Here is a 27,677-nt window from a genome sequence, read left to right as displayed (position 1 = left end):
GAGAGCAGAGGGAGGCGCAGAAAATCGTGAGGTGCCATTCTGTCTTGGGAGTTCTCATAGCTCGTTGTCCATCCAACGTTGGGAATTGAGCGGGATACAGTCGAGAAGATCAGAGCTGGAGTCTGAATCATTCAACGCGATTATCAACCATTTGTGCATCCGATTCTCAAGTAAGTTTTCCTAACACCTATGTGCAGCTGTTAAATTCATAGGAGCATGTTAGGAATTAATCGTTGTATGGCAAATTAATAATAACCAAGAAACGATCATCGGGCAAACGGAACGTTAATTCAATTTAATATTCCTTCATGGTGAACGTCAGAGGAATCAATCATCAGAGGACTCGATCGTCAGAGGATTCGTCGTCAGAGGAATCAGACATCAGAGAAATCGATCGTCAGAGGATTCGATCGTCAGAGGAATCAAACATCAGAGGAATCGATCGTCAGAGGAATCGAATTCAGAGGACTCGAACTCAGAGGAAACGAACTCAGAGGAATCGATTTCAGAAGACTCGAACTCAGAGGAATGAACTCGCTGGCAGAGCAGCGGGGAAATGAACTCTCTGGCAGAGCAGCGGGGAAATGAACTCTCTGGCATGCCAGCGGGGAAACGACTTCTCTGGCATGCCAGCGGAATCACAACTTAGCAGAGCAAAACTCAAGGCAGAACAAAGCGAGCAAGAGTAACTCTAAACTTCATCGACTTTTCATACTCAGAAATCATCAAACATCACATTAATCCTTTCATCTATTCATGCTCATCGTCAAAACATCATTCAAGACATAACTTACAGATTTTTCCCTATTTCTTGTATCAAACCAAATTTTGTAAAAACTCATGCTCAAGACTCAGTTTTGAAAAACACCTCTTAATCACTTCAAATCATCACGTATAACATACATCTCATCACATATAACTCATTTCTCACCCCATTTTTAGAAAAGGATCAGAAAGATTTTTAAAGGGCATGAGCCCAAATTTTCGAAAATGGCGAATAAAGTGAAGGGGGAGTTTCTCATGCTTCAGTCATCCTTTTAAACACATATATCACATAAAAAGTCTAGATCCCAAAGGATTCAAACACTTACTCAGGTAGTTTCAAGAAAAGGAAAGCTCCGGTCTCTATTCTTCAAGCATCAAACTCCACTAAACTTCTTGATTTATGAGTAGTAAGTGTTTATGGACTAGATTTAGTGGAGGATTTCACTATGGTTACGTCTGTGTAAACTCGAGCTTGGTCTCCCATGGAGGAGAGAAGAAATGTCTTGAGAGAGAGAGAAGAAGTTGAAAGGCCGAAATGAGAGAAATGACGGAGAGAGAGAGATGCTTCGGTTTTATCAAGATTCTTATTCCATAAGATAAGAAGCATTAAATGCTCAATAGTAGCTTGTCTCCTCCCTTAGCAGCAAGCCTAAATCGGCTAATTTCCCACATGTGAGAAGGGATTAAAATAATGGGTGTGAGTGTAGGAACGTGTGGTGGAAAATAAATCATGTACGCTAATTTTCGAGAATCAGACTGACTCAAAATAAATTTTAGTGCGCACATATCAAATAAATCACATAACGTCAATTAAATAACTCACACCGTTATCACATTAAAAACGGATCATCACTCATCATCACTCTAACTTAATCCTCTTTATAGTGATTCACAATCACTACCTCGACTCTATCTCTCGTCTTTCATCTCATCATCAAAATCAAATTACCATCTCCATCTCAACTCGCACATCACTCTCAATCCTATCAACATCTCCATTTTACTCATCTCGCCATTCATCGGCAACTTCCTTGACTCTATGTCAAACTCATTATTCCTATTTTCTTAATAGGACTGTCAACCTCTGATAACTCGGTATCCGGAAATTCTATTCCCGGTAGTTGGAAATAAATAAAATCCCGACTCAAATTAACCGACATCTATAACTCGACTCGTTTCTCTAATCTCTTCACTCTAACTCCATCATGAGTTTGTCCACTCGTAACTCATAATCTTCACATCTCGACATCTCAGTATTCTCAGTAGTGTTAAAACACTATCTCTTATCATAAGGAAAGGTACGGGGTGTTACAGAAACTCCCCCTTCACCTTTTTTGTCATTTTCGAAAATTTGGGTTCATGCCCTTTAAAAATCTTTCTGATTATTTTCTAAAAATGGGGTGAGAAATGAGTTATATGTGATGAGATGTATGTTATACGTGATGATTTGAAGTGATTTAGAGGTGTTTTTCAAAACTGAGTCTTGAGCATGAGTTTTTACAAAATTTAGTTGGATACAAGAAAAAGGGAAAAATCTGTAAGTTATGTCTTGAATGATGTTTTGACGATGAGCATGAATAGATGAAAGGATTAATGTGATGGTTGATGATTTCTGAGTATGAAAAGTCGATGAAGTGTAGAGTTACTCTTGTTCGCTTTGTTCTGCCTTGAGTTTTGCTCTGCCGAGTCGTTTCCCCGCTGGCATGTCAGAGAAGTCGTTTCCCCGCTGGCATGCCAGAGAAGTCGCTTTCCCCGCTGGCATGCCAGAGAGTTCATTTTCCCGCTGCTCTGCCAGTGAGTTCATTCCTCTGAGTTCGAGTCCTCTAAAATCGATTCCTCTGAGTTCATTCCTCTGACGATCGATTCCTCTGAGTTCGACTCCTCTGACGATCGATTCCTCTGACGATCGATTCCTCTGAGTTCGATTCCTCTGACGATCGATTCCTCTGAGTTCGACTCCTCTGACGATCGAGTCCTCTGATGATTGATTCCTCTGACGTTCACCATTCCTCTGGCGACAGAGAGTTCATGATTTCGCTGCCTTGGCAAGTTGATTCCTCTGCCCTGGCGAGTATTTTTCGCAGTATTGCCAAGCTGCTCCGCTCCGTTCTACTGAGCTTTTCCACCTTGACCACCGAGCATTTCTCTGCTCTGGTCTCCGAGTCAAACATATGATTGATTGTTTGTGATATGTTTATATGTGAAGTTGCATGCTTATGTGATTGTGCATGCCAATGTGCTTTTGCTTTGAGTATGGTCCGAGTTGAGAGTTAAGTCGAGAGTAAGACGTGAGAATCCTTAGAAGTTGAGTATGCCTAGGGATTTAGTTTTACTGAGTAAATATACGTTGAGTGAGAAGTTATCAATGAAACGAGATTGGATTTCAGTATCGAGTACTAACTAAGGTTGTTTTATCACATGAACCTTCGTGATGATGTTGATGATTTATGAAGACCCGAGCAAGACGAAGAAGTAAGTCCCCTGTTCCTATCCGAGCTTAAGCGAAGGACTCCAGGTGGGCATTATTTTGAGTATACAGTTTAAGAGCTTTTCTAAACTGTTTTAAATGATGATGAGATTATAAGATGTTTGATGCTTTGAGATAAATGATGTTTATGAACTGTTTGACTTGCCAAAATTTTGATGATAAGTTTGTGTGTTACCCTCTACTGATGAGACGAATTCGGTCCTGCCACAAGCGGGATTTTGTGCACAGATGTGACTGTGAGCCGTCTTCGGGTCGGCCAGTCACGGTACTTGAGAGGGAGGCCTACTTCTCAGTATCGATAAAAATGATAATGTTGTAGACGTGGTACATACATGACGAATATTTTGACTGCAGTCATTTCTTTATGATGTTATGATGTTTAAAACTGCATGCACAGATTTCATTGATGATAAACTTATTTCTGTGTATTGCTGATGATATGGCAAGCTTCAAACATATAGCTCTAAGAGCGCCTTTGATATTTTTCCGGCGATTGCCCACTGAGTATTATTACTCACGCCCTGCATATATTTCTAAATGTGCAGGTTAAGCTTTGGAGCGAGATTGGACTGGTGCTGGTGGGGATGGATTCACCGATGAAGTTTTCCTTGATTGTTTCCCTTTGATGTTAGAGTCTAAGGGACGATGTACTTTGTTTTCCTTCTGATGTTGATAAAACCTTAATGAGATGATATACAAATCCTTTAAAATCAAGCAATATACTCGCGATTATATGTCTTCATACATATAATTGATACGTCTTTTGCTGTGTTACTCTTGATATTATGATTCCTTATGGAAAATAAGCAGTACCTACTTTGTTTTTCTTCTTGAAATTCCTAATATTCAAGGAGTCATAACGATATTGATGAATACACCCTTGAGCCAAACTATGAGTCTTTGCCTTGGCATGCTCTGATGTAAGCTTCCGCGCCGATGTTCAATTTAAGTCTTATGGTTCTTTATCCATTTATTTTAGTCGTATCGATACTCGTACCCCGCTATTACTAGCGTTGGGATTTCGGGCTGTGATACTGCCCAAGCCGCGAGAGCTCCGACGAATTCTCGAAGCTCGGCGCCGCTGGAGAGAGAGAGGGAGATGAGAAAGAGAGAGGAGAGAGAGAATGGTAGAATAGTCATGACATGCATACAAAAAATGGTCAAAATTTATGTTTTTTCAAATTGTGGACAAAATTTGATGTTGTATGTTGAATAGGGCCAATGGAACGACAAAAAAAAATGAAATACTAAAAATCGGATGGAGTGAGTAATTAAAAAAAAAAAAAACCAAGTTCAAGTATTAAAAGGAAAATCAGTCAACTCTCTTTATCGTGTTTCCCTATAACTCTATAATGAAGTAAACTTTTGAATAATTTTATCAATTATCTAGAAGAGTCTTAAAAGGTTCGACAAATTTGCAAAACTCTTAAATAAACATTAAATACCAAACTTGAAGCAAAATGTAACCTCGTAATTTCCTATCAATTTGACCGCATGCATCTTGATAACATCCTTATTGCCAATCTAGATCATATGATACCTGCCACCATATAAATAATATTGATACATTTTATTTGTTAATAATAATATTGATACATTTATTTGTTAAACAAATTTGTGTTAATAGGGTCAAATATCTATTTTCATAATTTATATATGAAATATACTTACCTTCATAATAAATATGATAAATTTACCTAAATTTATGTGAAGCACCATTCTTATTTTTGGATGTTGATAGGTTTGCATTATTTTTTGATAAAAATTCTTACACTTTTCTTACAAAAAGGTACTTGTATAAGAAAAATATATATGTGAAGCACCATTCTTACTTTTGGATGTTGATAGGTTTGCATTATTTTTTTATAAAAATTCTTACACTTTTCTTATAAAAAAGTACTTGTATAAAAAAAATGTACAATTATTAGTTGAACTATGTACAAAATATTAAAATATGGCAATTATTGATAATTTACGTCACTTTCACCTATTAATTGGTGAAAAAAACTTAATCATGTAGTATATTATACATGTTGAATTTTTAAAAAATAAGGATATGTTGGTTAAATTGAAACATCAATATAAAGGTGAAAATATTAAAACATTATATATTCCGCTCCAAATTAAATTATCTATCTAAAAATCTGATTAATCGTCGAAAATTAATTTATTAAGGACACTAGCCGACGACGTTGACCGTCGCCGACTAAGGCCCTTAATAAATAAATTTGTGGTGGCTATTTTTATGGTACTTTCTATATTATAATTCTAAATACGTACTTAATTAGTTTTTTTTCATTTCAAACAAAAATTTGTATAAACATGCACAAATAACGATTAAATATTCAAAATACAAGTAATTAAATACCAAACCAAATCAAACATAATTAAATAATTCCTACACCCTCAAATAACAATTAACCGCCGTAAATTATTTTTTTTGACTGAACTTAATTTTTGTTAGATATTTGAAATTAAATTTTTGAGGATCAGACTAACCATCAAACTAAAAAATTTATGGAAAAAGTTAATCTATATATATATTTATCTCGAAGATCATGTATTTAGACTACACGACATTTTATTTTTTTAAAAATAAAATTACAAGAGATATTTATAAGACACAAATTCACACAAAAAACTATACATAACAAGAAAAAGATAAAATGAAAATAAATATTTCAATAAAATCATCCAACCGGAAATGGCCAAGAAAGATTGGACCGTCAATCCATAACAACCATTTCTTCATCCAGTTTTGCTTTTTGACACATGACAAGTTTATTGTTTTTAATAAATAGAGCCCAGCATTAATATAACTTGAAGCACAATAAAAATGTTTTTTTTTTTTTCACTTATTCAATATTTAAATCACATATTTTCTATTTGCTCACTTATTTTACATCATTTAAAGTTATGGATCCAAATAATGTAATTCTTGTTATTCTTATTTTAAGAGTTTGTAGTTTTATTTAGGCACGTAGTAATTATTTTGATTATTACAATTACAATTACAATTACTAATTTAGAATATTATAGATATTTTATACTATATTTTTAACTATTTAAATATAATAAAAATTTATCATAGTATTGATAAAGTATAAAAATTTACCATTCTAAATTTATGTCTCGAAAATGAAAGTCAAAATCTTAGAAGATTCAGAAAGAAGTCATCCAACCTACTTCGTAGAAACCCCGGGGACCGACCCTTGAGCTTATACCTTGTCAATTTCTCAATCACTCTTTCCCAGAAACGCTTCCTCTTCTTCGTCTCCGTTTCTTCCTCCCCTAAGAAATCCAAATCGGAGCTCAATTTAGGGAGATTTGTTGCTGGTAGCAGCAGAGATGGGGTCTCAGGCGAAGATGGACAAGATGCAGCAGCGCCAGAATTACCGCAACCTCTGGCACACCGATCTTATGCGCACCATCCAAAACGATCCTCCATGTAAGTATTATTATGTATAAGTTTCTCTATCCCTACGCGTAGCTCTATTTCTACGTTTACGCCCAATGTGTTTATGCGTGTGTGCTTATTTTGTTTTCGCAGCTGATTTGATTTTATTTTTATGCTCTTTTGGCAGATTGTTGCTTGTCGTTTTGGTGGTAAGTGTTTTCGTTCATTCGTTTATGATTTTTATATTCTTTTTTTCGGATTGTTTTCGTTGCTAAGCAATTACGATCTGCTTTTAGGTTTTCTGCGCAGTGTTTATTTGTTTTATAGATCTGAGTTTCGTTTTGGTTAATATGCTTTTATTAAAGGTTTGAGACCAAGTTTTTAAGGCTCGGATCAGTTAAGTTGGCTTTGAGACGTTGTTGTGACTCAGGGTTGACTTGGATTAGTTAATTTCTTACCTCATATATTTGTACTTAAATTAAGATTAACTGGCCCTTTTGGAGTTTTTATTTTCATGGATTGAAAGATGATTCCAATCTACTAATTACTGATTTTCTGCATGAATGTAAATTCATGTATATAAATATTATGCAACAGTATCAATTTATTCTTGATCGTTTTATGGATAATCTGTGAGCAATGTCCTTGCTATGCATTTTGAAACTTAGGGATGAGGGGATGTTGGGACGATGATATAGCTTGATTCCTCTTGCTTCTTTGATTATGTTGGTTTATACCCTTGACCTCGATTAAATTTCTTTTTTCCTGATCAAATACTCTTAATTAGCCGATCAATAGCTAAGAAACTGCCTCAGCCCTCCCAGTAGTCGTTTCTGCAAAGTTTTTACTATTAAACCTGATTAACCAAGCCTGTAAAATAAGGGAATTAATACAGATTATCTATGTGATCTCTTGTCCTCAAACTCTTCTTACAGGAAAATTAAGTATCAAGTACATGGCATAAATGAAACATTATGAGCTTGACACTTATGCTATATGATGGACCCTGAAATGTCCTCACTTTGTCTGTTAAGCTCCTAGGAGATGCTCATCTGGTGAAGCAATTTTCTTGGGAGAAGGGGAAAATGGATAAGTTTTTGTTTTTTTGTTAAGTGGTTAATTTTGTTTTTTCGATTATGATAGTTATCGTCATAAAGTATATGCATTTATGATATCTGTGGGTGCAAACCGACCTTTGAATAATTTTGCACACTTTAGATTTTGTCAATCAAATTGTTTTTGGATATTTCTTGTGGAAACTTTGGCATTATTTTCCTTGTTGTCTCTTATGCACAAACTATTATGGTTTGGGATTGAAAATTATTATCTGTTACTCCCTCCGTCCCATTAATAATGACTCAATTTTCTTTTTGGGCTGTCATATATATAATGTCTCAATCCATAAAAGGGAATAACGTAGTGCCCTAATTGTACTAAAGGGAACATGTGGGTCCCTTCCACTCTTTGATTAAAGCATTTTTAGTTTTCTCTCCTCATTAAACAAGTGCGATACCGCCACTTTATGTTCTAAGCAACTATTTCTTAATTTGCGTGCCCCAATTTGTTTAGACGTTATTAATGGGACAGAGGGAGTATTTTTTTTCGCTTATCCTATAATCAGTCACAGACTCCCCAAGGATATGAGGAAGCTATTTAAGAGCATTTTAGGCCCAGTTTAGGATTTATGTTGGTGAATTTAGTTTCAAGTTTTTCCAGCAGCTTGCGAATTTCTACTTGCATTTGATGTGTAGTTTTGTTGCAAGATCATAATTTCTCAAGGTATTAATATGTTGGTGATAATAGGATTTAAAATTAAGCATGTATTTGGACAATCATGAAATAAAGGCTTTTTACTCCGCCCTTGATTCTGCATCTACTTATAATTTATAAATTAAAATAAGTTTTTTTGAACAATTTTGAAGTAATTCTTTGTGCTTTCCAAATTACAGTGGACCCTGCGTGTCGTATATGCTCCGCAAAAGAGCACTCTACAATGACATGTCCCGGTAATTAAAAATTCTCTCTCATCTTCTATATTGTAATCACAACCACCTGTTGTTATAATGGTTTTTAACTCTTTCATGTGACAGGTATGTGTGTTGTGCTGGATATATGCCTTGCAGTGGTCGATGTGGTGAAAGCCGTTGCCCACAATTTTGCCTTGCAACTGAGGTGATATGAAGTCTAATTTTGTTGAGGTTCTCTATCTTAGGAGGTGTTTGGCTAAGCTTATTTTAAAGAGCTTATAAGCTCCAACATCTTATAAAATCTTTCATGAGCTTATAAGATATCCGTTTTAAAGAGCTTGTAAGTTGCTGAAGTGTTTGGATAACTAAGCTCATGCGCTAGTGAGAGAATTTTGAGTTAGAGAGGGAAAGTCTTTGTTCAAGAGAAAATTGAAGAGAGATGAACTTGAAAGGGTATATAATGGAAATAACAAATCATAGTTGAATAGTTTTTGTAAATCGATTGTTACATATAAGATAATGAAAAAATAAGTTGGGTAGAGGAACTTATAATTTGAGGAGCTTATAAGTTGTTGCGGCTTATTTTTACAACTTATAACTTGTTTAGGAGCTTAGCTTATTTTGCCAAACACTTTGAAGGAGCTTATAAGCTCCAAAATAACTCATATGCTGTTTTAAAAAGCTTATAAGCTCAGGCAAACACCCTCTTAATCTATGAAGTACAGGGATGTCCCCACCCCTGCGTTCCCATTCCAGGGGACGGAACCAATAAATACGTTCTCCCCCTTTTTTTAATTAATTTTAATAAAAAATTTGCTAAAAGATATGGTCAAAATACGCTTTGACCAAAAAATACATTTTTTTTTAAAACCCTAATCTGAAAACCCTTGTTTGCACCGGCGTTTGGGTTTGCGTTGCCGCCACTGGGTTCGCGCCAGCATCCTGTTTCACATTGTCGCCGACTGGTTCGAGCTGCTGTCTACTGAGTTTGCTTCATCATCAACCTTTTGTTTGCAGTTCGCAAGCCCTAGTTCTCTATTTGGGAAGTAAATAAAGTGACTGGGTAGCACAATTAGGCTTTTTAATTATTAATTCTTTTTTTTATTTGTATGGGTAGTGTGAGAATTATTGGGTAGGCGCTGGACAGTTTTAGGCATCTTTATTTCTTATTTATTTGGTATTGCTTAATTAATTTTTTCTTAATGAATTATAGATTTTTAAATATATAAAATATATATTAAATAAAAAATAAAAACGTATTTTTTGATGTATCGTATCTTTTTTTTTTTTTTTTAAATTGACGTATTTACGTCCTCGTATCGTACCGTATAAGTATTTCGTATTTGTCCCCATGCTCTTAGCTCTTAATAATGAACCAAGATACTTATATAAAGCTTATTTTCTGGGACGATAAATTTTCCCGGAAGCATGTAGAATAATTCCTGTTTCTCCTTTAGGTATTTGAGTAATGGATACCCTTCTTTCAATTCTAGCAGCCTATAAATTGTTTTCACCAGTATTGATAATCTTCTATGCTGGCATTGATTTCTTTCTGTATACTTGTATCATGAGGATGATTCAACTAATTTTGGAGGAATCAATTGCAAAGTTCTAAGCTTTAAGATTTATGATATTATTGCAACAATTCTAGAAAGCTAAAGCAAATTTCTCCAACTATGATACCATTTCTATATTTTTCTTTTATCTCATGCTAAAATTTGCTCCTGTAAGTATCAACTACCCATAATTTATTTATTATTTTTATCTCACAATAAGACCAAAGAATTCCTTGATTCTGGCTCCGATGTGAAATTTGAGGTCTGTAAACTCATAAGCTTGTAGTTTAATGGGTTTCTGAGTTTCTTACCCACTCTTTTCCAGTGTGTATTAAGTTCATTTATTCTTGTGTTACTCCTTTGTCTGTGTGTGTGTTTAAATACTCCTGCTGCTACTGAGCATAGCAGATACTAAAATAAATCGAAATGCAATTTCAGGTTGTCCTGTGCTTTGGAAATTCAGTTGCCTCTACTCGGTTTTTATTGCAAGATGAATTCAACATACAGACTACACAGTGTGATAATTGCATTATTGTACCCTCTCTCTCTCTCTCTCTCTCTCTTCCCCCAATCACACACACACGCGTGCGTGCGTGTACACCCTCACTGTATGAATTCTCAAGTGGTATACAGCTTGACCAACTGCTAGTTATGTATCTAGGGTTTCATGTTCTGCCTTCAACAAGTTGCTTGCATTTTCTCCATCGTTGCTATGATCGTTGGAAGTGAAGAGATCTCAGAGGCTTCTCAGATTCTGTCTTGCTTGTCTGATATGGTGTATTGCACGTAAGAAAATTTTACAGTATGTTTTGATTGTTAATCCTCAGTTTGTATCCCCTACTAAGTTAGATATAATTTGGTTTTTGCAGGGTTTGTGCTTGTATGCAGGTAAGCTAATGCCACTAGATTTGTAAATTTAATGCTTTAAACTGCTTGTATCATAACTTATCTGCATAAAAAAGGTGATGTTAGTAGTTTTGGTTCACAAGTTCTACCATGAAAAATATTGTTTTCTCCGTCTGAATATCAGACACAACACAAGATTGAAATGGACAAGCGCGATGGCAAGTTTGGCCCACAACCAATGGCAGTTCCACCCGTCCAGCAAATGTCACGCCTTGATCAGCCGTATCCCTCTGCTGTTGGATACCCTCCACCCGCTTATGGGCAGCCAAACTATCCTCCTCCACAGGCTGCTGGTTATCCACCACCCAGTGGCTATCCTCCTGCCGGATACCCCCCTGCCGGATATCCCCCTGCAGGCTATCAGAGGTGATCTCGTGTTCTTCACCGTGTCTAAGTGGAAATTGCTTTTCTGTATTGTTGTTGGCTCGCTGGTTGGAGACGGAGTTCTTCGAGTACATGATGAGGGGGTTAATAGGTATTCAAATCGGTTTATAAAACAGTGTCTGCTGCACATTTTAGAATTGGTTGGTACAAATGTATGGGAGTCTTTGTTTAGTGCTGCATCTTTGTTTTTGTTTGGGTTTGTATCTATAATTTCTGGGACAACGTATCTGTGTCATATATCGTTTACGGTGTAAGACCTAATTTTTTAAAGCCTTGCCATGGCTTGAAATCATGCATGTGTTTTGGTTCGACTTTAACAACTATATATGCTAGGCATGTTTTTCGACATTTATTATCGACCAAGATTTTAAAGTGCCTAATTCGAGAAGGGGGTTGTGGCCAAAAAAATACATGAACTTTGAAAAAAGTTGTAATTTTCACCTGAACTTTCAATTAAGCCTCAAAATACATGAATTTATATTTTTGTTGCAATTTTCATTGAAGTTTGACTTTTCAGAAATTCACCTGATGTTGATCTAATTTCTAATAATGATGAGTATTTAAAGCTCGAAGGTCTAAGAAGGAAACAATTAATATATTTGACTTAGTTTTGATTGTCAATTAAGCTCTAATTTCATTGAAAGTCAAATTTATGTGAAAATTATAACAAAATATAAATTCATGTATTTTGGGGCTTAATTAAAAGTTTTGACGAAAATTGCAATTTTTTTCAAAGTTCATGTATTTTTTTGTCATAACCCCTTCAGAAGCAAATTAAAATGAAATAGGAGGTTTGTATCTACCTGTCACCGCATTATAGTGGCATCTGGGGTTTCTAACGTGACTTTTAAATCATTGAACCAAATACACAACTTTTTTGTAATAAATTTTGCAGCGATTATGAACACTTAATTTAATGGAAAGTAGAACACATGAATGGTTAGAAACAAATGATTGATAGAGTCTTAATGGGCGGCTGCATTTGACGTACACGTTTAGAGCGGTGTGGGGCATCCCCCCATTAATTTGAAGGACGCCTCTATCATCATTTAATACCACACCCATAGTTTTCTTTTAAGTACAATGTAGAGAATATAGTAAAATAACTAAATTATATTTTTATTTTAAAAAATAAATTAAATAAATCAAAATTTTCCTTATTAGACTAGTGTGTGAGTGGCCACAATGTGACTGCATAGATTTATTGTTCTTTTAAAACTAAAATATGAGATACTAGATATTACAAAAAGGTTTAAATAACTCACAATATAATCAAATTAATTCATATTTAAGTGAGAATCAAAGTTCAACCCTTCACTAAAAAAAGGCTTTGAAGATCCCAGTCTTGTTATTTGGACTAGACTTCACTGGGAATACAATACTGATATTAAGGAAATATGAGATAATATTCGAACATGGACAATACAATTTACATCTAAAATAGTAATATTAGTTATGATAACAGAGTCTTCATAGCGTCAATTTTACTCCATATAGCCTCTAATTTAATAAAATATTAATAAAAATACCATTTCATCCTTATAGCCTCTAATTAAAAGCTACTCTCCTTCCAGCCCTCCTTTCTCTCTCCACGCACGCCGCTGCAGATTTCTCTGCCGTCATCTCCAACCTCGCCCTCCACTCCAACATCCTCAATTGGTCCGCCGCCACCACCTCGACCCCCCCGATTCCCCTCAACTTATACCCTGCCGATAAAATCGTCGTTAATTGATGCCCTCGTCGCCGTCGCCGTCGCCGCCCCGATTTAACTTGATCGCCGTCGGCCGTCAGCTCGGAGGAGTCGCGGTCACGGACTCCTCTCCCCCTAATCAACTCGACTCGCCCTTCGTGCTACTTGTTTTCCTCCTCATCCAGCGAAATCGAGATCATGTCGAATCTGATTCTATTAGGAAAGGAAGAATTGTAGAAGAAGCTGTAAAGAAATCAAATCGACGAGCAGGAGGCGGCCGAAATTGATGCAAAACAGAGAGGATACCGCACTTGCACACCGCAGATGCTAACAGCTCTGAAATTGTTGATCGCCTCGAGATACTCAAACCTGCACATAAACGCGCGGCGGCGCTGGAGTAGCAGAACATGGTGAAAATCGTGCGGTCAGGAATCGTGCCGCCGCTGATCAACGTTGTGATGGGCGGACATGGCGAGGTGCAAGACCACGCAACCGGCGCGCTTTTCAGCTTATCCCTGGACGAGCAGAACAAGAACGCGATTGGGGTTTTGGGGGCGCTGTCGCCGCGTCTCCACACGCTGCGGTTGGACTCGGAGCGAACTCAGTACGACTCGGCCCTGGCGTTCTACCATCTGTCGCTGGTGCAGAGTAACCAAGTGAAGATGATTAAGGTCGGGGCGGTGCATATTCTGCTAGGGATGGTCAAGTCGGAGCATATGTTGGGTCTGATTATTGGCTTTGTGTAATTGGCGGGGACCGGGGAGCGTGGAAGGGACAATTTTGATGTTTTTTGTTGTCAATCGACGAATTCTTCGTTGTAGGAAGAAAGATTGAAGAATTTGTAATTAATCTCCCCTTTATTTCTTTTCATATTTTCAGAGGCTACGGGACGTTACATGTAAAATAAATTGGGGGTTATAAGGGTGAAATAGTAATTTTAATATTTTATTAAATTGGAGGCTACATAGAGTAAAATGGGGGCTATGAATAGAATCACCCCTCGGTTATTTATCCATTGGTACACCGTGTTCACACACACATGTATATTATAATATCGGTACCGTATTTAATAATTAGTGAAATAATGTGTTCGTTCGTAACGAACATATGAAGAAGATTCATTCTACATTTTGATTATTATATGCATGGTAGGTTCTTCTCAACATATAATTTATTGAGGTCGTCAAAGTGCTGTCCCTTTTTTGCCTTCTTTTATTATTATTAAGGGAATGTGCCATGAAAAACAACATGAAACGTCATGCACAAATAAATTAAGTATTTCTCAGTAATCTTCTTTTTTGGATCGGAATGAATGTGGGTGAGATTGAAGTTCTCAACTTACCCTTTATACAAATACAAACTAAAATTACACTATTTAGTGAAATATCTTGTATGTTAAAGGAGGTGTAAATAATGAAGAATATGATAATGTAGTTCATTAATGTTTTTTTTAGCTTTTTTAATAATAAAATCCAGTTCTTTCTTTGCGGTAATTTTAAATGGATAAAAATTGAAATGTTGATGTGTTACGACAATTTCCACGTATGCATGAGGAGTGCATGTGTGAATATACACTCTTGAGGGACTCAGTTGCAAAGGGAAGGAAGTTAGTTGTAACTAACTCACAACTTTCATCATGTGTGTGATTACTTACTTATATATAGTTTAGACTAGAGGGCTATTGAATAATTTTGCATTATTGAGTACTGAGAGATTCACTAGTTTTCTGGATAGAAGAGAAAAGGCTTAGGAGATTTAGTTAGATCAGTTTTTTCTTCGTTCATCTTCTTGAGTTTGTAATTGTAAACATCCTTATCAGTTCATAGTGAATTCTTGGTGACTGTGCCGTAGATGTAGGTTCATTTGAACCGAACCACATACATCTTGTGTTTTAGTTTTAGGGCGTTGCATTCTCATATTGTGTGCGTGTGTATCTGTTCTTGGGAGTTCACTCCGAAAAAGTTCATAACGGATTGGTGTTGTTCGTGGGAAATGTAACCATGATGCGCACACTGAAATTTGATGCCGAAAAATTTAATGGCAAGAATGATTTTGCCCTATGAAAAATCAAGATGCGAACCATGCTAGTTCAACAAGGTTTGGCTGGAGCGCTAGAGGGAGAAAAAAGATTTCCAGAGGATATCAAGAAGGTTGAGTGTGATGAGAAGATACAAAAGGCACATAGCTCGATAATCCTTTGCCTCGCAGACAAGGTGCTCCGAGAGGTGGCAAGGGAGGAGACTGCTGCGTAGTATGGAAGAAGTTGGATTCACTTTATATGATAAAGTCTGTAGCCAATCATCTTTATATGAAACAAAGATTATATTCGTATAAATTCATGGAAGATAAAGAAATTAAGGACCAACTTGATGAGTTTAATAAGTCTATTGATGATCTAGAAAATATAGATGTTAAGCTTGAGGATGAGGATAAAGAAATTCTTTTACTCAATGTACTGCCTAAGAGTTATGAGCATCTTAAAGATGCAATTGTTTGGGAGAGATAACACCATAACTCTAGATGAAGTACAAAATGCATTGAGGGCAAAAGAATTGCAGAAAATAAACGAGGGCAAGAAAAAAGCAACAAACGAGGCTCTGAATGTCAAGAAATTCAAGAAAAATAAGGGCAAGAAAGCTTAACCAGACTGGAAAAAGAATGGAAAAGAGAAAGATATGGATCTTAACAAGGAGACATGCAAATGTCACTTCTGCAAGAAGTTAGGTGACCTCAAGAAGGATTGCTTCTCCTGGAAGAAGAAGCAACACGGTGATAAGAACCCAACTAATAACACTACTAAGGAATATGGCACTGCAGAAGTTTTAAATGTGGTGGATGATCATGTGGATCAACATTGGATATTAGACTAGGGTGCAACTTCCACATGTGCCCTAATAAGGGGTGGTTTTCAGAATTTAAAGCAAATGAAGAATGTTCAATTATGATTGGAAATAATGAAGTTTGCTCTATCAAAGGCATTGGGAACATAAGACTCAAAATGCATGATGGTTCCATAAAGATGTTGTCTGAAGTGAGATACATTCCTAAGCTCAAGAGGAATATGATATCATTAGGTACACTAGAACTGAAGGGTTTCAACAGGAAATCAGAGAATGGTGTACTGCAAGTAATGAAGAACTCAGATGTTGTCATGAAAGGCATCAGGAAATCACATCTCTATTATCTGGTTGCTGAAACTTTAGTTGGAGAGTGTGAATATGTGGCTAAAGATGAGTACATGAGATGGCATGTTAGGTTGGGTCATGTGGGAGAAATAAGATTAAATGAGTTGAAATGATAAATTGAATAGGAAAGTACAAGAAAAACATATGTAAACAATGTATTTTGAGGACGAATAAGAATCAACCATTTAGCACTGGACAACATCTATCCAAATCACCATTGGATTATGTATATGCTGATCTTTGGGGGCCGACTAGAGTTGAGAGCCTAGGTGGAGGAAGGTATTTCCTTTCCATCATGGATGGCTACTTAATGAGGATCTAGGTGTATATTCTCAGAAATAAAAGTGATGCTTTGGATAGATCCAAAGCATGGTGCAACTCTATTGAAGTTGAGAAAGGAATTCAATAATGGTGTCATTGAGCGGATGAACATGTCTCTACTTGAACGAGTGAGATGTATGCTCTTGAGCATAGGAGCACCAAAGGAACTGTCACCAGTCCAGGGGGAAGAACAACAATATCAGTCAGAAACTGAAACCAGTTCAGTTCCGAAGAGAACAACATCCATGGAGACAAAGCTATGATAGGTCCAGACGAGCCAAACGGCATTCACGATGACAAGAAACTGGACATCGTATGACTCATGTTCCATAACATCAGTTAAGTCTCCATCAGTCAAGAGTTCCACAACATCAGTTAAGTCTCCATCAGTCAAGAATGATTCAAGTATCTCAAAGAAGATATTTTGCAGACCAAAGAAGACCTCAACTACTCACCAGACAAAGCTTCTACAAGAGTGAGGTTCTCAGAAAGAAAGCGCAACAGAAGATTGCTCATGTGCCGACTGAAGCACCGACTACTTCAGTCAGACAACCGACAAAGCGCAAGAGATCAGCACTAAGACCGGTTCTGAAGCAGATATGGGTTCCAAAAGGAACACGAGCTAACAATGAAGGACCCAAACATTGATTGGGTACCTAAATTAACTATTCCTTGCAGGTCAAAAATAGGAAACACAAAAAGAAGGAAGAAGTTAAAGCCTCAATCAGAACATGGTACCTGGATAGCGGCTGCTCGAAGCACATGACGGGCTTCAAAGAATATCTAACTCAATATGTTGAGAAAGCTGGATCAAAAGTTGCATTTGGAGAAAACTCAATCGGAAAAACAAAAGGCTATGGTGTGCTCGACATGGGTAACGCTAGTATCAGTAATATTAGCTATGTTTCTCGACTAAAACATAATTTGTTGTCTGTGAGTCAATTTTGTGACAGCGGTATCGTAGTGAAGATCAAAAAGGATGAATTCACTGTCAGAAACAGTCAAAGAAAGGTGGTTCTGAGAGGGATCAGACAAGGAAGTCTCTACGTCGTCTCATGGAAAGACAGCCCTCCAGAAACATGTCTCACCAGCAAAACTAGCTCGGAGCTCAACTGGCTGTGGCACAGGAGACTCAACCACCTCAACTTCAAAATGATCAACAAACTTGCTAAGCATCAACTGGTAGAAGGTTTACCTTCTATTGTGTTCCAGAAAAAGCAAGAATGTGAAGCATGTCAAAGAGAAAAGCAGACTAGGATGTCATTCAAGTCAAAGACAGGACACTCCTCTGAAAGAATTCTTCAACTACTTCACATGGATCTGTTTGGCCCAATCTCTCCCAGAAGTTACAACGGTACAAAGTATACCTTAGTTGTCGTGGACGATTATTCACGATATACTTGGGTTATCTTTCTCTACACCAAGAGAGAGACACTGTTGGAATTGCCAAAGCTGCTGAGAAGACTAAGCGCTGAAAAGGAAGTCAACATCATCAGCATCAGATCAGATCGAGGGACTGAATTTCTCAATGTTGTCATTCGTGACTATTGTGAGGAACAAGGAATCAGTCATCAAACTTCTGCAGCAAGAACTCCTCAACAAAACGGAGTAGCAGAAAGAAGAAACAGGTCTTTGAAGGAAGCAGCAAGGACGATGCTAGCCGAATCAAAACTCCCTTTAAAGTTTTGGGCCGAAGCAGTCAACAACGCATGCTACACGCATAATCGCTCATTCCTCACTCAAAGACATGGGAAAACCCCATACGAGCTATGGAAGAACAGGAAGCCTTCGATCTCATATTTTCATGCTTTCGGTTCTAGATGTTTCATCCACAACAATAATAAGAGAAGATTAAACACATTTGATAGCAAGGTTGATCCTGGAATCTTTCTTGGATACTTTGGAACTGAACGGTCCAGCAAAGCCTATCGAGTGTTAAATTCTCAAACTCTTTGTGTTGAAGAAACACCACATGTTGTTCTTGATGAGTTTATTGATGATTTCAGGAAACATGAAACTGAAAGAAGTGTTGAGAACACTGAAGTTTCCACAACTGAAATAAACAACACCGAACCTTCTACAGTTTTGTGTGGGGACCAGGAAAAGAAGAAGATACTGAAAAGCTTCAGTATCAGAAGATCAGTCAAAGGTCTGAAGCTCAGACTGGAGCCACTGCAGATGGCATCAGTTAAGGGGGAACTCCAGTAGCCAAAGAACAAGTTGAACCTGCTGAAGCAACTCCAGTTCAACACTCCCCAGCTCAAGAAAATGCTCAACATTTCAGAACCATTCTGACTGAAGAACTTTCACCATCACCAGAAGAGGTCAAGAAGTATCGAAGATGGTTTGAACTTCATTCAAAGGAGAACATCAATGGAGAACCATCAGACGGTGTAAAGACTCGAAGATCAATGTGCAATCTCGCCTTTGATATCAACCAGAATTGCATCAACGAAGATAAGAACTTCAATTGTTTCTTATCATCTACAGAGCCCAAGGACATCGAAGAAGCTCTGAAGTACAGTCAATGGGTCATCGCAATGCAAGAAGAACTGAATGAATTCAATCGAAATTTAGTTTGGGAACTTGTGGATTGACCAGACGATGCAAAGGTGATCGACTTGAAATGGATTTTCAAAAATAAGAAAGACGAAGAAGGAAATGTTGTGAGAAACAAAGCAAGGCTAGTAGCAAAAGGTTACAATTAAGAAGAAGGAATCGACTACGATGAGACTTTTGCCCCTGTTGCCAGATTGGAAGCAATCAGGCTCTTCATAGCCTTTGCAGCTCACAAAGAATTCAAGGTACACCAAATGGATGTGAAGTGCGCATTTCTCAATAGAGTGCTCACCGATTAAGTCTATGTGGAACAACCTCTAGGTTTTGAGGTTGCAGGACCAGAAAAGGTGAACAAGCTGAAGAAAGCGCTCTATGGTTTGAAACAAGCACCAAGAGCATGGTACGATACTCTTTCTGAGTATCTTATTGAACAAGGATTTAAGAAAGGATCAGTGGACAGAACTTTGTTCACTCTCAAGGAAGGATAAGATCTTCTACTTGTTCATATTTATGTCGATGACATAATCTTCGGATCCAAATCCGAACGCATGTGCAAGAAGTTTGCTGATATCATGACTAACAAGTTTCAGATGTCCATGATGGGAGAAATAAATTTCTTTCTTGGAATACAAGTCAAGCAGACCAGCGAATGAATACTGATCAATCAGTCAAAGTACGTCAAAGAACTGATCGCCAAGTTCAGTATTCAGCACATGAAATCAGTCAAGATCCCAATGAACACAAACTGGAAAGTTGATCCAGGATCGGAAGAAAAATCTGTATCGTCAACCAAATACAGAGAAATCATTAGATCATTGTTGTATTTGACTGCAAGCAAACCAGATATCACGTATGCAGTCGGGGTTTGTGCAAGATATCAGTCAGATCCAAAGGAAGCTCATATGGATGCTGCAAAATGAATTTTGCGATATCTCAAAGGCACACCCAACTTAGGATTGTGGTACCCAACTGATGATGACTTCAAGCTCACCGGATATTCAGACTCGGATTTTGCAGGATGCAAAATTGATCGCAAATCAACTTCGGGAACTTGTCAATTCCTAGGCAACAAGCTCATTTCTTGGTTTTCAAAGAAGCAGACTTCAGTCGCCACCTCCACCACTGAAGCTGAATATGTTGCTGCGGAAAGCTGCTACTCACAACTCCTATGATTAGTCCAACAACTGAAGGACTATGGGATCGAAGAGAAGGAAGTCCCAATCTATTGCGACAACTCCAGTGCTATTGCAATCTCACAGAATCCAGTTCATCACACCAGAGTCAAGCATATTGCTATCTGATATCACTTCATTCTTGATCATGTCAAAAAGAAAGATATCTCTGTTGAATGGATTCCGACCGCAGTTCAGAGAGCAGACTTGTTGACCAAAGCTCTTCCTGAAGAAAGGTTCAACGATCTGTGTGGAAGGATCGGCCTCATCAACCCAGAAGAGTGATGCTGTGTTTGAAGATCTCCTCAAACAGTCACGATGACTGGTGGTCAACCAACTGGTGCTCCACAACTGCTGACGTGGAAAGCAATGAAGATAAGTCTTCATCTGAAGAGAACTCATCCTGATAAGTCAACCAGGATCAGTGGTATCGACTGACTACAAAGATCAGTCGATCAGTAAGTATCTTCAACTTACTATTTAAAAATCAGTTAGTTCAGTTATGAGTCTTTTGTCTGTTTTCAAAAGTCTTCTCTAACTGATCAGTTTGTTTCAAAATCTTTAACTGATTGTTGGAAAATGGAATATCCGAGAAGGACAAGTACTTTTAAAAGGAAAAATATGTATTTGATTTAACTTGTCCTGATCATTTCTTAAAAATCTTTCCAACCTTTTGCCTCTGAAATGAAAATCTTGAGAATCTCATTGATTTGACAAAATGCAATGATCTTTCTCACCTTTTGAAGCTTCCGTCCTCTGCAGTGACGACGGACGTGAAATTTTCCTTAAAAAACATTTTAGGCATAATTTTCAAAAAACTTTTTCATCTTCCTTCTTGGTAAAATTTGTCTATTTATACCTTGATGTCTTCGCTTGTTTTCTGCATCAACTAACAATTCTCCACAGTCTTCACTGTGAGAACAATTTTCAATCTTTCAAAAAGTGCAGAGAAAATTTTGTTCCGACAAATGAGAAAATCAATGACTACAAAGTCATGGAGTGGGAGAATGACGCTCACATACTTGGTCTTCACCGGACCCTTCCACTGGATCTCAATGTCTCTCCGACGTCAAAGCTTGCTTCAAATATTCTCACTTGTATCCAGCGACGAGAGTGTCTTCCATCCTCATGCCTGGCGCCAAGAAGCTTCACAGCTTCTGGAGGATATCAACTTTATTTTAGATATCTTGTACACCTCCTTGGCATGCAACAACAACGAGCATTCTCTCGTTGTCAGCCGGCATCTTTAGCCGCACAAGGTCTATTCTTCAAAGACCTCGTGCTGGCAAATCGGCAGTGTTAGTCATCAAGGCTGTCACTGTTTCGATTTTTCCTTTTCACATCCTTCTCCCATACTCTCCCTCTTTCTCCATCCCCGTCCCCTCTCTCTTCTTCTTAAGCCTCTCATTCTCGATTCAAGGCAACCTTCTCCCTCTCTAAGGCAGCCTTCCTCATTTTTCCGTCTCCCTCATCCCCTAGCTCTCCTCCACTTCTCTGTGTCCCTCCTCACCTCAGCCGACACTGGCGTCTTCCTCTTCTGCATCTCTGGACTCATCCTCTTCTCAAGTCCTTCCACAAGTGCTTGAGAATCGGAGTTGAGTCCTATCCGATCATAGCTTCCATCATCAGCTCTCTTTTTGATGTTGCCAAAAAGGGGGAAAGTAGGAAGTCAGAGAAAAACCTTCTCGAAGGTTTTTTCCTGCATCTTATCGAAAGACTGAGGATGGTAAAGCAAAAGAATCACCAGAAGTTGTAAGGATGACGTTTCAGTAAAGACCTCAAGTCAACGGAAAACAAGTGTGAGTGAAACAAGCTTAGGAACATGAAGACTGAAGATCAAGAAGTTCAAGGCGCAGACAAGCAGACTGCTGGAGTCCATGGGTGGTTTCCCATGTGTTTTGTTTTGTTGTTTTTACTCTTTTGTAAGCCTTGCCCTGTACCTTGATTGTTGTCTCATCAGTCTTTCTTTTAATGAAAAGAACTTCTTTTGATCTCAACCTGAAGACAATGACTCTTTGTCCAGGCTCTGATTAATATTTTTCTGTCTTGTCCTTGTTATATTTTTTAACAGTTGTGTTCTTTCTCTAAATACAAATTTTTAGGTTCTATTGTTAAGGGCGAATAGTATTCACCCTGTTTTAGAACTTGTGCTCTGAGTTCAGTCTTTTTCTTGCCTAGAACTGTTGTGTGGTTTTGGCATCATCAAAAAGGGGGAAATTATTGGGAACTTTATGGCATATCCTAATCCTTGTTTTGATGATACCAAAATCCATATGTTTCATTTGTAATAGACTAGAACTGCTCGAACTCAAGTGTTAGAGTTCTTTTTCTAGTTTAGTTGATGTTCCGAAGACTGAAGACTGAAGTTACCGACTGAAGCAGCAGTTGAAGAATCATTCTAGAACTGATTACTTAATGCAAGCCACGTGGAATCAGCGGACTGATACTAAAGTCAAGTATCAGTTAAACAATCTTCCTCAGACTGAACCTCCAACGTTCAAAGGAAGCCACATACTCCAGAAGTACAGCCGCATTAAATGCAGAGATCTCAGGATTGTCCTTTCTTTGTAGAGGTCATTCCTATTTGGTGACTACTTTATCAGAGATGTCACATCTCCTGCTCTTCAACATAGCCGTTCTCACCAAACAAGGAACCTCGAAGATTGAAGCCTCAGCTTAAGTTCAAATTACTCTCTAACGGAAGAAATCTTGAAGACCTTCTCCGCCAACGGATCTATTCAAGACTTCTCCTATAAGTAGCACTCGAGGATCACTTCAATCTTCACCGATTCAACAACATAAGCTGAAGCTCTGCCAAAATTGCTTCTCAGCCAAAAGCTCAAATTCCCCAAAGGTTGAATCGAAGAAGAGAATCCCAAAGCCAAAAATCAGTTACTGCTGATTACATAAATTCTCTTAGACCTTAGGCAAACCTTGATTATCCAAAGCCTAGGTCAAACTAACTCCAAAGAACTTGTTCTTTGAAGTTCAGTTGGCAAGATTTCAAACCTCCCTTCGACCGATAGAATCGAGTGTTTGAGTTGCAAAAGAGTTCAGGAAGGTACTCTGTCTCCGTGAGGTCCTAGTGTCAGTTCGTGCTAGGAGTGAGAAATCCAACAAGGTGTGTTGGTACTGAAGATTGGATCTTCAGTTGTTTTGGTTGTGTGCACCCGCAAGCACACGGTTCGGTTTGCTGTGCACCTGTAAGCACGAGCATCGGTTTGCAGTGCACCCGTAAGCACTTGCAGAGTGAAGTTGTTGGTCTGATCAACCGACCGTGGATGTAGGAAGTATTTTCCGAACTACGTAAAAATCTCTGTGTTATTTACAGCTTTCAGTATTTCATTTGTTACTTGTGCTCTTCTTCATTTCAACTGAAAACTGATTAATTGCAAAGAGATACATAAGACTAACAACGTGCTCAACCCAAAAGGCTATTGCGAAATAAAAGATTTCCGCTGTGTGTGCTATCAGTCTGACTGATCTGTCCTCTGACAGTCGGTGAGATTTATAATATCTCTGTTTATCAAACTCGACTGAAGCCTTACGTGCATCAGTTAAGTTCTTGTGATGTAATACCCGGGCTTTTCATGACGTGTTTGATTGCTTGAGTTTGAGTAATTAAGGTTTAGATCCCTTGTTTAATTGCTTTGTATAGAGATGAGGAGTTATACAAAGTTTTCTTGTTATATTTTTAATTGTTGTGATGTCCTTTTAATGATGATGTGAGAATGATGTGGGATTTTATATCCGTAATTGAGTTAGAGTATTCGAATAATTTGAGATAATTATTTGATTGAGAACGGTGAACTCGGAAGTGAGATCTGAGTCTGTTAAGACGTTTTTGAAGTTTTTGACTTTTTGACGATGAATAGTAAAATACTGCTATTTCGTCTTTTTGTCGACTTTCAAAATCTTACGTACACGTCGTCGAGAAATATTCTTAGTTTTTTCGATACGAGTCCAACGACGAAAGTTTTTATTTTTGGACGACGAGTGAATAGTGAATCGAAATTTCTCGATAAACGAACCGAACTCGTTTATCAGAATTTCGAGAACGAGCTTGAGTATTCTATATTTATATAGAATTACGAGTGTAATAAAAGTGAGTAGAGGTTGAGAGGGCGAGTAACGAAGAGTACGGGTAGTTAGTCGTTAAAACGAGACGAGACGAGACAAAATGAGATATTTAACGGCTAAATATCTAGACCTACCCTACCCTTGACCACCCCCCAACCGCCCAAGCCTCCTTTTCTTTTAAAGTGTCGGCTGTTAGCAGCCAACACCCCTCACTTTTCATTTTAAAATATCTCACACACACTAAACACACACACAACTCACGCATGCTTCATTAAAGCTTGGAGTTGGAGCTTCCAAGCTCCGATTTGAGCACCGAGATGAGCGCCGATCATCTTTTGGATCACATATCTAAGTAGGTAAGATCTCTACCTACGTTTTGAAGGTTTTCTTTTAGATTTTCGTCGGCGTCGAAAAACGTCGATTCTCGACTTTATTTTGAAACGACGTCGGATCGTCATGAGTTTTTAGTATGTTGTTCTTGGGTAGATGTTGAGCCTGTTTAATGAAGGAGTTAAGGTTGGTTTGAACCATAGCAAGGGAACCCAAGAGGGCAGCCCGACTATGTTCTTCGTCGTCGTCACTTCTTCTTCGATTTTTGTTAATCGATGTAACTTGTGTTTGTGTTTTAGGAGCATGCTAGGTTTGTTCTTTATTTATCATTGTTTTTACCAAGCATGATAGATTGTAGGTTGTACAAATGGTTGTACTGTGCGTGAAACTTAGAAATGCATAATAGGATTTTCTTGAGTTTTGTGTTCTAAGTTGAAGTTGAGCATGATAGGTTAGGTTTAAAGTTTTGAGGAGTGTTAGATCGAGTGAGAGCATGTTTGAGTGTTGTTATTGTTGAGTCTGCTGCGTGAAATCCAGCTTTGCCGAGCATAGTCAGCTCTGGCAGTTGATGTGCTGTTGAGTTCAGCTCTGGCAAGTCCGCTCTGGCCTTGAAAAGTCAGCTCTGGCGAGTCAGCTCTGGATGTTGAGTCATCTCTGGCAAGTCAGCTCTGGAGGTTAGCTCTGGAAGTTAGCTCTGGAGGACTTCGCTGCTCTGGCACCCTGTTGATTTCTCTGGCAGGCGATTTCTCTGGCAGGCAATTTCTCTGGCAGGCGATTTCTCTGGCAGACGATTTCTCTGGCAGGTGATTTCTCTGGCAGGTGATTTCTCTGGCTGGCGAGTTCAGCTCTGGCTGTGAGTCAGCTCTGCCGAGTCAGCTCTGACTGCCAAGTCAGCGCTGAAAGGGCAGTTGAGTTAAGTGATAAGTTTTATTTCCCTATTTGAGCTTAAGAATAGGAAGTTAGTTTTCTGTTTAATGATTCTTCTTCTTATCGATTCTTCATAACAAGAAGGTTCGTTTGGAAGTGACGACTTGAGAGAGAGAGTGACGTTACGTGTTTGCATAGACGCAACGAGGTGGGCTTTTCTACGCTAAAATCAAGATGTTTATGCGTTTGATATTGATGTATGATGTATTGATGTATGATGTATTGATGTATGTGTTGGATTTGTATACTGAAAGCAAGAACTTTATGCTTGTATACAATGATTCCTGTTATTCACTATTCTTATCTCCTATCTGATTGTGTTCATGATTGCATATGTATGTTCTTTATCTCTGTATAAGTAGATTATATGGTGTGTTGTAGATCACAGAAGACCATATAATTGGAATAACCTTAAGAGATATAATATGATCACAGCCGAAATAACTCTAGGACAAGTTATTGGTTTAGGCTGCAGTATAGATGGAAGTAGTTTGTCTTGGCTACTTGTCTATACTGGTACGTCATTACGTATTGATAGGACCAACAGTTGAGATGTATTCTTCTATCTGACTTAAGTGAAGAATCAAGATCTCGGTGACTTATAAATCTTAATACTAATAAGTATTCAGATATATATGTTAATTCGTATATCACTTTGACTTACTATGAGCGAGAGTTAAATACTAACTCGAGTACTCTGTATCTTGGGTGATAGCAGTTAATATATGATATTTGATTATCTGTATTAGTACCCGTATCCGGTATAGGATAATGACATCCCCTTAAGGAGCTCAATAAGGTTTATTACGCTAAACCCTGCAGGTTGATTAAGTTCAGGCGTAATAATAAAGATTGAGTGGTACTGCTTAAGGAATTATTAAGAGATTAATTAATTTAAGCTGTCAGAGCTCTAATTAATTAATGGATGTCGGATATTTTAAATACGGAGATTTAATAAGTCTAAATACAAGCCCCGACTCATCACCGGCAATAAAGGGGTAAGTCAGTATCGGTTCTCTAGTGGAATGAACTGATATTTATAAATTAATTATGGTCTGGGCTGACCATGGATGAATTAATTTATTTGAGGCCCATCTTTATTCCTTGTATCTGGTCCCTGGGCTGGCCCAATGTCTCCTAGCCCATGAAGACAGAATTTTCGGCCCTAGCACTGTAATTGGCGCCTCCTCCTTATTTCTGTATTATTAAATACAGCTGTCAGCTCTCAGGAAAATACACTGATAAAATATTAGGGTTTGAGAGCAGAGGGAGGCGCAGAAAATCGTGAGGTGCCATTCTGTCTTGGGAGTTCTCATAGCTCGTTGTCCATCCAACGTTGGGAATTGAGCGGGATACAGTCGAGAAGATCAGAGCTGGAGTCTGAATCATTCAACGCGATTATCAACCATTTGTGCATCCGATTCTCAAGTAAGTTTTCCTAACACCTATGTGCAGCTGTTAAATTCATAGGAGCATGTTAGGAATTAATCGTTGTATGGCAAATTAATAATAACCAAGAAACGATCATCGGGCAAACGGAACGTTAATTCAATTTAATATTCCTTCAATTGGTATCAGAGCCCAGGATTAATTTCTTGGCTCTATTATTAATTTGTGTACGATTAATAATGTGCGTTGTCTTTTAACTGCTGTTGTTCTTCGTGATTCGTTGATTCGTGGGATACGTCGTTTGACGTTGTAATCGTTTTTCACCACGAGAAAATCCGTGGTTAGATTAGGATTTCAATTGTATTTGTTTTTTCCGTTGTAAATCTGTAAAAATTGAAGAACGAGACGAGGACGACGACGAATCAACGACGAGGAAGGTGTAAGGAGGAGCAACGGGCACGGAGCGAGCAAGGCCGCCGGCGCCAAGGGCTGCGCGCGCGCTGAGCGCCGCGCGCCTGGGCAGGCGCCGTGCGCCTTTGCTGCTGCTGCTCGATGCGAGGC

The 27,677-nt window shown here is 38.1% G+C and overlaps 1 protein-coding gene and 1 pseudogene across 1 annotated transcript; both read left to right on the top strand.

Annotated features, from left to right (window-relative positions):
- The first annotated feature begins 6,080 nt into the window (after positions 1–6,080).
- LOC131015615 (uncharacterized) lies at positions 6,081–11,755 on the top strand. Its single transcript, XM_057944056.1, has 8 exons — positions 6,081–6,701; positions 6,838–6,859; positions 8,600–8,656; positions 8,741–8,822; positions 10,612–10,707; positions 10,835–10,959; positions 11,043–11,061; positions 11,204–11,755. The coding sequence occupies exons 1-8, from the start codon at positions 6,602–6,604 to the stop codon at positions 11,447–11,449; spliced, it is 747 nt and encodes a 248-aa protein (XP_057800039.1). The 5' UTR covers positions 6,081–6,601; the 3' UTR covers positions 11,450–11,755.
- Positions 11,756–12,395: 640 nt separating this feature from the next.
- LOC131018529 (U-box domain-containing protein 40-like) lies at positions 12,396–14,162 on the top strand (annotated as a pseudogene).
- Positions 14,163–27,677: the final 13,515 nt, after the last annotated feature.

The sequence above is a fragment of the Salvia miltiorrhiza genome, chromosome 3 (genome assembly GCF_028751815.1).
Source record: "Salvia miltiorrhiza cultivar Shanhuang (shh) chromosome 3, IMPLAD_Smil_shh, whole genome shotgun sequence".
Lineage (NCBI taxonomy): Eukaryota > Viridiplantae > Streptophyta > Magnoliopsida > Lamiales > Lamiaceae > Salvia > Salvia miltiorrhiza.
This window is presented reverse-complemented; position numbering and strand designations above follow the sequence as displayed.